This window comes from Lathyrus oleraceus, chromosome 2 (assembly GCF_024323335.1).
Source record: "Lathyrus oleraceus cultivar Zhongwan6 chromosome 2, CAAS_Psat_ZW6_1.0, whole genome shotgun sequence".
In the NCBI taxonomy this organism is placed as follows: Eukaryota; Viridiplantae; Streptophyta; class Magnoliopsida; order Fabales; family Fabaceae; genus Lathyrus; species Lathyrus oleraceus.
In genome coordinates this window covers 11,937,613-11,949,703 of record NC_066580.1, presented here as the reverse complement: position 1 = coordinate 11,949,703, position 12,091 = coordinate 11,937,613, and the positions used below count along the sequence as shown (strand labels likewise).

General features: G+C 37.0%; 1 protein-coding gene and 1 pseudogene across 1 annotated transcript; one reads left to right on the top strand and one right to left on the bottom strand.

Moving 5' to 3' along the window:
* Positions 1-948: 948 nt before the first annotated feature.
* Positions 949-1,818, bottom strand: LOC127121644 (uncharacterized; annotated as a pseudogene).
* A 1,311-nt stretch (positions 1,819-3,129) lies between these two features.
* On the top strand, positions 3,130-3,468 carry LOC127121643 (cysteine proteinase inhibitor 1-like). The gene has a single exon (XM_051052099.1). The coding sequence runs from the start codon at positions 3,130-3,132 to the stop codon at positions 3,466-3,468; it is 339 nt and encodes a 112-aa protein (XP_050908056.1).
* The last annotated feature ends 8,623 nt before the right edge of the window (positions 3,469-12,091 follow it).

The window sequence follows — 12,091 nt, the reverse complement described above, 5'->3', positions numbered from 1 at the left end:
TGGGGACAAGAGAAACGAAAAACTAGACCATGATCAGTGCAATATTTTTGAAACAGCTCATTGTTATATTCACCGCCATTGTCACATTGAAATGTTTTGACTTTTTGCAAAAATTGAGTTTGAATGAGTTGAGTAAGTGACTTGAACGTTTCAAACACATGAGATTTTATGCTAATAGGAAAAGTCCACAAGAAGTTTGTAAAATCATCTAAGAATAAAACATAATATTTATGACCAACAGAACTTAAAATTGGAGACGTCCGTAAATCACTATGTAAAATGTCAAAAGGCATCAAAGTCGTAGTTTGAGAATAAAAAAATGGCAATTTAACCTGCTTGCCTAAAACACAATAGTCAAAAATGACAGAAGAATTAAAAGGTTCACAATATATGAACTTATTTTTGCAAAGGGAATTCAAAACAGACACGCCAGGATGACCAAGACGACTATGCCAAAGACTGGATGTGAGACCGGCAAAACTGTGAGGAGTGGTAACTGGTTACAGATCTCCACGACTGTCACATCTGAGAAGGGTGATCCCCGTCTAAAAATAAGAGACAGTAAAACCAAAAGGATCAAAGGAAACAGAAACATTATTGTCAGTGGTGAGTCGTCTCACATAAATTAAATTTTTAATAATTTTCGGGGCGTGTAGGACATGGTTAAGGTGAAGTGGTTGGTGAGATGTGGTTATTTGTGTGTGTCCGGTGCCGTGAATTGGAATTCCATGGCCACTGCCAACAATGACTTTCTGATTTGAATTACTTACTGGAAAATAAGACGAGAGATTACCTTGTGATGCGGCTGTGTGAGATATTGCGCCCGTGTCCATGTACCACTGATTGTCAGGAGTGTGGAGTGACATGGTGTGCATTGCGCCACAATGTATGTCAATATCAGAGATGAGGTAGAGGTTGCATACACCTGAGGACACTGTCCTAGAATGTCTAGTTCTTAGGAGGACCGGCAGGGCGTGTCCACTGAGAGGTGGGATACGGACACAGTGGCATAGTCCATGGTGGTGGAGTCCAACCCCATGGTTGCCAGGTTGGGTACTGCTGTTGCTGTTGCCAAAGAGGAGCGGACCAAGGTGAGGGAGCGATGGGAGCTCCAGACTGAGGTGTACTGCGGTTACCACGTCCCCCTCCGCGACCCTGGTTGCCACGAGAGCAAGAACGGTTGTCGGGGTGACGGTTGCCACGCTGAGAGGCGTCTTTAGTAGGTTTCGACTGAGTGGTGTGCATAGCAACATGAGAGCCCGTGTTTTTCATCTTAGCCATACCAGTTTCTTCCAAAGTAAGCATGGAACGAGCCTGATAGAATGCCGGAAGAGGGTTGCTCTGGAGAATCAAAGTAGCAATACTACGGTAAGCTTCTGGCAGACCAGAGATCAGCTGAAGGACCAGACGATGATTGTTGACAGGGGAGTCGACATTTCTCAACTGATCAGAAAGCATCTTAAGACGCTGACAGTAAGCTGAGACATTGGGAAAATCCTCCATACGAGTGTTAAAAAAATCTTGCTCAAGAGTGACAACTCGAGCATTTTGGTTGTCCTGAAAAATATCTTCCAAGCGATTCCATGTTTCCATTGCAGTGGAGTTGGGTTCTAGAATGGTGGTCAGCAAATCGGTAGAAATAGTGGAATAAATCCACTGAAGAACGGTGGCATCAAGAATGGATCATTGTTCATGGTTGGCGTCGGTAACGGCTGGTGGCTCTTTTCCGATAGATGAAACAATGTGATGCAAGACTCGATGTGAGCGAGCATGGATGCGGAAAAGCTCGGCCCAGGTACCATATTGATCTTTTTCCATCTCAACTTATATTCATTACAAATAATATTCATTTAATTCAAAATCATATTCATTTTAAATAATATTTAGCTATATTTTAAATTATATTTGAAATTGTATGCGTTGTTGTTAAAAATTAAACTTTACTCAAATAATTTACACTTATATAACTTAACTAGATTTTGTTGAATGAGTTTCACACAAATATTACAGTTTACCACCCAAGATATTGGGGACCTCTTAGGGGAGCTTTGTTCAGGTGCTTTTCCGGCGTTTTTTCTGGCGTTTTGTTCAAAGATCTTTTGGTTCCATTCTTTCCAGAAATCTTTGACTTTTCTTTATATTTTTAAATATGAATTTGTTTAAAAATGAAATTGAAATTAAACTGAAAAATAAATTTAGTATTTAAAAAATGAAAAAAAAAAGTCCAACTTTATTGTGCACATAATAATTAGAAAATACATGTAACATAAATAATACACATGAAAGTTTAATCACAGTTCAAAAGTAGGAAAAAATGGGTTTAAAAAAAATATTATTATAGGAACTAATATAACCCAGTAAAATTAAAATTGATTTTTAAAAAATATTAATAGAGCAACTAATATCAAATTTTGTAAGAAATTAAATATGATCTTTTAATTATTTCTCAGAAGAAAAAAAACTGAATTATGTAAATTATGTTAAAATAAGAGAACTAATAGGGGTTGGTGTTTAAGAGATAGTAGTGCTAAGTTCATCAATCCTAGAATAATTTGGAATTTTTGATCTCTTATCAATAGAAGGAAAATCATTGACTATCTCTTAATTGCAGTTGGTGGTGCAGAAGGTAGACAACAACTATGGTGGTAATTCTGAGTTTAGTTTAATTATTTTTTATATTAAAAAAATTCTTTTAGGTGAAGTTTGTTAAGGATCATGGAAATTCGATTGCTCACATATTAAGTAAAGTTAGTTAAAGTGACTGATTCTTAGATTAGGCATCCTGTTTTTAATTTGATTTCTCTTTGTATTGAACAATTTTTTATGAATGATATTATTTTATTTTTTTTTGGTATTGATATAAATTAATTTGCTGATGTAAAAAAAAAGTTAATATAGAATGAAATATTGATCCTTTATTATTATTAAGTTATTCAAATATGTAATAAATACTTCTAATTTTATATATATTGACCAAGGAAAAAAACTTTTATTCTCATTTAATAAATTTAATAGTAAAATCAATATTTTTGATTCTAAAAGCAACCTAAGAAATCCAATACCAAGTGCTATAAATATCCACAACCAACACTAATTTTGTAATTCAGGCAAAAAAGAAACTTGTCAGAAATGAAACTTCATAGCTTCGCCATCATCTTTGTTCTTCTTTTTCTATCCGTGTTAGAATTCTCTGAAGCTATTACTGGTGGATGGAACCCAATCAAAAACATCAAAGATCCAGAAGTGTTGGAGATAGCCCAATTTGCAGTTACCGAGCACCAGAAACAATCAGGTCAAAAACTGAGTCTGGTGGAAGTAATCAGTGGTGAGACTCAGGTTGTTGCAGGATTAAACTATCGTCTTGTATTGACGGCAAAAGATGGATCTGTTACCAAGAAATATCAAGCTCAAGTTGTTGATCAACTTACCCATACTAGAATCCTCACTTCCTTTAAATCTCTTCCTTGATCATCAATGTTTAGTATAGATTGTAATGGTGGATTATTTATAACATTAATGTTATTTTGATTTATCATGTTTTGAAGTAATGTTGGAAAAAGAAATTATTGAATCAAGTTAATATTGAAATAATCTTGGGGAAAAAAAATATTGAAATGATTTAAATATTTATGTTTTGGATTTAATTGATATACACTGACAGTATAAAAAGATTTTATACCGTCAGTTAATCATATCCGTTGGATATTGCAAACTAGTTTGACTTTTATTTTAAAAATCTATAAAGTAATACAAACGGGTGATGGTGATGAATCGATAGTGTAAATCTTTTTACACTGACAGTGCATGCACATTGATAATTTTATTGAGTCCTATGAGAACATGGCACAAAGTGTTGACAGCGTCTAGTACGCGTCGGTAGGCAACCACGCAAAATTCTCCAAATCAAGTGCTTAGCTCTTAGGGGCTATAATCTTCCATAAACTACCCAAATCCCCTTCCACTCTAAGGTTAAGATAAGTGGATTGCTCTTTCTTCAACAACTTATAACCCGTTTTCACACTATAATTATCATTATACCCCTCTTTCCACACCAAACAATCCTCTTTCACTTCTTCCAACAATGGTACCTTCAGAATTTCCAACACTGCATCATGAGTAAACAAATGTCTAATTTTATGAAGATCCCATTATTTAACATTAGGCAACATAAGATTATTGACAGTAATATTATACACACCTTATCCTTCTGGTGCATAAAGGTTGTCATTTCCTTCTCTTTTTAACCACAAGTCCGACATAACATTAATTTTACTCCCATCACCAATACTCCATCTACAACCAAGAGACAAAACTCTCCTTGCTTTTAACATGCTTCTCCAAACATAACTAGGATTATTACCAATATTAGCCTAAAAAAAAAGACTGAGGGAAGTACTCGGCTTTAAATATTCTAGCTACCAACGTATCCTGCCTCGACATAATATGCCAACCTTGTTTCTCCACCATAGCCATATTGAAAGCTCTGAAATCTCTAAATCCAAGACCACCTTCTTCTTTGGCACAATTCAATATATCCTAAGCAAGCCACCTAATTCCTTTATTTAGATTACCTCCTTCCAACCAAAAAGAGTTTAACATCTTCTCAATATCATTAACAATATTATCTGGAATGACAAAAACATTGATAATATATGAAGGTATAGCTTGAAGCATTGATTAAATCATTATATTTTTCCTTGCTTTAGACAATGACCTTCTTCTCCATGAATTAATTCTTCTCCAAATCCGATACTTAATGAATGAAAAAGTATTTTTCTTACTTCTACCTATCATCGATGGCAGCCCCAAGTACTTTCCTGTACCTAGCACATGGAAAACTCCGATAAGGTGCGCAAGACCATCAAAGGTTGGGCCACTAATGTTACGGGTGAAGAAGACTTCTAACTTGGACATATTAATTTCCTGGGCCGATGCTTGTGCATACTTATGGAGAATATCCATTAGATGTTTCATTTCAGATAAGTTGGCCCTGCAAAACAAAAAACAATCGTCAGCAAAAAGTAGATGGGGCACCATTGGTGCCCCTCTACATATATGAACTACATTGATGTCTCCTCTAGCTTATGCTCTACTAATAAGGGTGGAAAGTCCCTCAGCTACTAGGATGAAAAGATACAGAGACAACAAATTTCCTTACTGCAAACCCCTCCCTGTAATAATTGGTCCAACTTTATCCATGTTCACCAGGCCCAAGTAATTCACCGACGTAACACACATCATCACCCAATGAATCCATCTATCTGCAAAACCCATGCGACTTAGGACACCTTTCAAGAAACCCCAATCCACTCTATCATAAGCTTTGCTTATGTCATCTTAAGAGATAACTCCCCATTCATTCCTTTTGTTCTTCTTTTCAACGCATGTATAGTCTTGATGGCTATCATAGCATTATCAAGAATAGAGCGCCCCTATACAAATGTCGACTGCTCCTTAGACACACACTTAGCTAAGAATTTTTTCATTCTATTAGGAAGGAGTTTCTAAACCATTTTGTACACCACATTACATAGAGATATAGGTCTCAGGCCCTTCATGTTACTAGGATTCTCACACTTGGGAATAAGGAAAATATTTGTATCATTAAAAGCATGTGGAAAGAACCCTCTCTCCAACCATCGAGTCACAGCCTCAAAAATATTATCACCACACATTCCCCAAAAATTTGGATAGAATGTCGGGTTCAATCCATTGGGCCTAGGGGATTTATCAGGGTGCATATGAATAAAAGCCTCGAACAGTTCACCTTTGGTAATAGGCACAAGGACCTATTTGCATCATTTCATGGGACTTGTGCACGCCCATGCAAGCATGCACCATGTCATTGCTATTTTTGACAAAATTTGGAATGTGTGTGGAAAGAAATTGGTAGGCTATAAATACATTGTCCATTGCCTCAGAATGAGGATCCCCTTGCCCAAGCTTTGACCTGCATCTTCCCTAACCTCCATTGAAAGGATAAACTTGAAGATTTATCTTGAAATCGAGTTTCAATTCTAATTTTGTTTTGGAATTGAAACTCTAAAAATCCAAGCCCTTTGATCATTCATTCCCTTCCTGCAAGTTGTTAGAAGCAAGTCAAGCCAAATTGGAAGAGAGATTAAGCTCAATTGAAGCAAACCGAAGGTGAATTTTCTGGATTTTCTCTTCTTCGATTCTCCATCAATTCTCCACTATTTTGCTTGTTCTTTGTTTTATGAAGATATACCAATGTAGGCAATAAGATTGAGTTGCTTTGAAGTCAAATCGAAGTAACTCAGTTCATACTCCTCAATTTTCAATTTCATGTATCTTTCAATATAGTGAGAATTGGAAAATTCTGAGGGCAGATTCGCATTCCTAGCAATTTTCTCTTCAAATTAGTGTACGCATCTTTTATTTTCATGAAGTTTGATGGTGGACCAGTTCGGTGAGGTCCACCGGAGAAGATGACCGAAGCCCTAGCTCTGGTGGTGTGTTAGCAATGTCTCAACCATCTGATCATGTCCCAACGTTCTAATCAGGTCCATTTGTTTTGATTATTCCTTTTTCCACGCGTTGACTGAAGTGCATCATGGACCCTAAGTGCTTGGCCATCAGATCTACCACCTCAATTAATGAGGGAGATCTGATGGGCCTTGTTTTTTCGCTGTTTATTTTAATTTCTGATTTTCTTTTAATTGCCTCTATTTTGTTTAATTCATATTAAATTCATTTTTAATTCAAAAAGTATGAGACTTTCACCAAAAATCTTTAAATATTTTCCTCTTTCATATTTTGAATTAAAATAATTTTTTGGAATAATTTTGATATTTTTTGTGAATTAAATGATTTTGGACTTGTTTTTAAATATTTTAAAATACTTCTGACTTTCCAAAAATTCTATTTTTTTTGTCTAAGGTCCTTTGACCTTGTTTGAACTAGGATAAATCCCTTGGCCATTTATTTGGTAATTTGAAGGGATTTGAGGTTTTTTCCTTTTAAAAAACGCATTTTTGTTCATTTTTAATTTGATTTTTAATTGTTTAATTGCTTAAAAATATTGTTGAGCCGTTTGGTTGACTTTGTGATGTTCGATTTTCTGTTTGGCCTTGATCATGGTTGATTTGAACTTCCATTTGATAAATACTATTGGATTTAGGGGGTTGATGAAATGTACATTTCATCCCTCAAAATGAATGGTAGTATTGATCAGATGAAATTCCCCTGTGATCAATTTGGGTTTCTATTTCCTCTTCCCTCTTCACCTTCATTCCTTTTCTTCCCCAATCCATCATTGACCAATGAATTCTCTACAAGTCAAATACTAGTTAATTCATCAATGACCTTGTGTCAGATGAATCAACATGAGCCTGGTTGAGATAGGTCCTTCCTACTTTAGTTTTGTGTGTGGTATGTGTCGCATCCGCGAAAAACAACCGGCGGGCTAAAACAAAACAACACAGAGCCGCCACCGTGCGTTATTTATCCCAAAGAGGGAAAGGAAACGCTCAGAGTAAACCTGGGAAAAGCAATGGTCTCGCGACCAAAGAGAATGGGATCGGGAGTCGGTTACGCAAGGGGAAGGTATTAGCACCCCTCACGTCCGTCGTACTCGACGGGATCCACGCTCTAAAGAAAGAAAAGGTTGCTAAACAAACATCACACACACACTGGAGACCACACAGGTGGGGTAAAAGAGGAGGGGGCTCGCTAGGATATCGCATCCTATGCCTACGTATCTCGTCTGGAACGAGAATCAGAGCTGCCGTAGTTCGGCTCACGCACGCCAAACAAGACACACACAAACACGGGCAAACATGGAACCCGAATGCCAATCGCTGGACTTACATCAGCATCCGAACCAAAACACACACAAGAAGGCAAATGTGGAGCCCGAATGCCAATCACTGGACTTACCTCGGCATCCGAACCAAACACACGCACACTGGAACCCGAATGCCACTCGATGGACTTACATCAGCTTCCAGGCACACAACAACCAACAAGTTAATAGGGAGTCGGGAACTCGAGCCTATAATTGTCAAGCACACACACAAAAAGAAAGAAAAGTGCCCGGAGAGACCTCGCACGGTCTCCTGCCTACGTACCTCACCTGGTATGAGGATCAGGGCGACGTAGTTCCCCCCAACGGGGGAGAAAGACTAACCAGATAACAAAGGGAGACACGACTAGGGAGCTGGACTCGAGCCTAGGTGTTATCATGCATCATTGCCCTATGTTATGGTTTCTACCTACTTGCACAACAGCAAGCTAATCCTATCCAGGAAAAACAAGCATGCAAGCATAAACAAAACAAATCAAACATTTCAGATAGCACACACTATATCCAATCAAGTGAGGCTCAAACAATGGGTCAGACTGCCAAGGCAAGTCATCTGTACAAGGGTAGTGTTAGCTCTTAACCCTGACATTGAGAGTCAGGGTGAAGCCAGATGAAAGGTGAGTGAAGATTAGACTTCACAGCTCTTATCCCTGTCCAGGGAGAGCTTCAGACAAAGGAGTGTGGGTTCAGAAAGGAGGAACCCTCCTACACTCATGACTCTGACACAACTGTACAAATGTACAAGATCTTGGGTTAATGTCCCAATGCATCAACACAGTGGTGTGAGCAGAGGGACGACTCAACAAGAATAGCAGGGGATGGATTGCACATCCCTTGGGTTCTGCCAATTGCCTTAATCAAGGTCTTTTCCTGCTTGGGGACAAAAATAAACAATCACAATCATTGCCTCTTAAGGAGGACTTCAGACAGTTGCCTGGCCAAGTAACAGGCCAGGTCTTCCAGACTACATGGAGACAAGAGAGTCTACCTCAACTGGTTTATACAACCAAGCACAGCAAGCAAGTTCTTAAAGAACTGTTAGCAACTAATGTACCTGAAATCAATCAAGTATCATCAGTATACCAGACAAACCAACATTAAACAGCCAAAGTCAATCAGTTAATCTGTACAGTCAAACACAAGTTAGTTTACAACAAGCAACCAAACTCAATTCAATCAACTTGCATTTTTCTCCTTAAGGCATTTGCATCTCAACCTGAAACACAATTCAAAAGTGAGAAACAAGACCACTAGGCCAAGCCTAGGGTCCAAAGGAGGTGAAAAATTCAAAACAGCAAGTGAAAATCAATCAAAACCACATTCAAACAATTTAAAAGCAAGGCCAATTGGTCCCATGCTCATATCAATCACCATTATCATTTTATGCACAAAATATCACAAAGCATGCTATTTGCAACATCAAAAGACCAAACAGAAAGATATCAATCAAATCCCTATCAAAACAACTCAATAAATTCCACAAAAATTCCAACCTAAACAGAACACATTCAATGAATAGCATATCAATTTTCAGCTCATTTGGATCAATGGAAGTATGGAAATTAAATTCATAAAGTTCAGACAAATTCAAGCAAGCCAACACAAGGCATCAAAACAATCATCATCTTCCAAAAATCATAAATCAGTGACAATACACGATAAATGAATGGGATCAAAACCACAATGACCTATAATGTGTCTACAATCCACATGTCAAATTTCACACTCATACAATCAATTATCAGAATTTCACAAATCAAATGGTAACATGTGTCACAAACAATCAACAAAATGACCAAACAGAGGGAAAAATTCCAATCAAATAGGAAATGCCATCAATAAATCCAGAAAAATTCACATGTCATATCAACATACATATGCTCAATCATGCAAAAAATTGGCTCAATTCAACATCCCTAAGCAAGGCAAATAAAATCATGAAATTCATCAAGCTTGGTGTGACACAAATTGTCACACCTCTATTCAAAAATTCATATCTCAACATCCAGGTATCCAAAAACCACAAACTCTACATCAAAATCACCATAAAAGTGTTCAGAATATACACAAAAAATTTCATCCATTTCTTTGAAAGCATCATCATTTTATGAAAGATATGGCAAAGCATGTACCAATGTGACACTACCAAGCAAACCCTAGGCATTTTAATTTTTTACACGTGCACAAAAATCACAAAAATCATGATTAAATTCTACACATTGTAAGGATCATGGTGAAAAAAATCTCACAAAATTTGGACAAGTTTTGAATCATTTATGAATTTTTTAGGTTCAAGCATCAAAATGAAATAACAAAGGAAAAAGAAATGAAATAATAAAACGAATTAATAAGACAATGGCACGGTTGTAATTCTTAACAACATGACCAAAACGACGCCGTCTCCACTTAATGCCATGGCGCGTTCCTATTGGATAATGCTAGCGGGAAACGCCATATTCAAAATGGAAAGGGAAAAAATGGATCAAACGCACTATTCATCGCGTTCTTGACTATGAACATCTCCAGATTTCCAGAAAATTGGCCAAGAACAATTTCTCACCAAATGCTACAATCCATACATCAAAAGAACCGTCTGAACATGTACATGATGAATATGCAATTATTTTAACCTAATTCTAACTATACAGCACGGATCGAACGATTTAAGTTTGCACATCAAAACTTCAATTCAAGATTTCTCTCACTACACTCAACCAAATCACAAACCACGAGTTGCATGATGTTCTATGATCAAAGACCTACCAAAACCACCTAACAATTTAAGCAATAGAGAAATTCGAAACCTAACCTCTTGGAGATGGCAGCTGGTGATCTTTGAGTTTCCACGTGTAAAAACCAAAAACAGATGAAGCCTGAAGCTATGGAAGTTGATTAGAGTGATCAGCTTGGCTCGAAACAGCTCCAAGTGCAAGAATCATGAAGATGCCATTGTTGTGCAAGCTTTGGACAGTTGGAATTCTTGAAGATTTGGCCACGAATTTTGCAAAACAGTTACCCACAATTACATGTAGAGCATGGATCCACGAAGAACCAACCAAAATGATGAAGAATTCATGAAGAAATGTGAAAAAAAGTGATGAAGTTTTGAGAGAATTTGAGAGGTTTTGATGAAAAAGTTTGTTGCAATCTTGGAGAATGTGAGTATGATTAGCAATTCTGTTACAGTTAAGGCTTTATACCAACTTCTTAATCCATCTCTTAATTACAATTAGCAAATCCAAGTGAATTAGTGTTAATGTGGTTTTTAAGTGAAAGTCCAAAAATGACCTTTTCAAATTGGCAATGTAACAGTACCATGACAGTTCCAACAAGTCATATTTGCTATTTGGAGTGTGTTGGAAGTGGTTTCATATGCATAGGCCTTGTAAATCTCAAATTCACATGTTCACACCAAAAATTCAAAAGAAGTCACTTAAAAAATGATTTTTTGCCTTGACCATTTTTGATGAATTTTGATTATGCACCATGAAAGTATATGTGAAATGGGGTTTGCTCAAAGAAAGATCATCCATGTTGGACATTCCATGTGAAAGTTATGCCACTTTGATTTTAGGCATTTTTGGAAAATGATTGGGCCATAACTTGTCAACCATACATGGGAATTTCAAGTTCTTGGACTTTTTGGAAAGGTGAGAGCAAGATATACAACTTTCATGTTGAACAAAATTTCATTTGAAGCATTTTTGGACATGTAATTTTGTGGAGAAAAAGTTTCCATTTTTGGAAACTTTCATTACAAGTCACTTTCCATTTTTGGCAATTTTTTGTCTGACTTTATTTTCTTCATTCTTGATGTTTGAAATGTCAAATGAAACTTGTTTCAACATGAATGAAGTGTATCCAACTCTCTCCAACCTCCAAATCCATCAAATCAAGCACAGTTAACCACAATTGACTTTTTCAACTGATAGATGAATTTGGCAATGCACTGATCAAGCTGAGCTTCAAACTCCTGATGAAATGGCTCAATGATGAAACACTAGCCTCCATAAGCTCAATATAATCACATGATGATCCCCATATCCATTATAGACCCCACCTCCTTGCCAAGCCCTGATTGGCCCAATACAACTGATTAGGGTTGACCAGTGGTCAAAACCCTAATCTCAAGGCATCTGATCAACCACTTGAATCTCTTGGATGATAACAAGACCATGATGATGATGATGTATCATTTCAACCAAGATGAAGATCAACCTCCTTGAGAAATCAAAACCCTAATTTGAACCACCACCCTCAGATAGT

What these genes read in the sequence shown, in the direction of transcription:
- LOC127121643 (XM_051052099.1), top strand. Translation starts at nt 3,130, where the DNA reads ATGAAACTTCATAGCTTCGCCATCATCTTTGTTCTTCTTTTTCTATCC.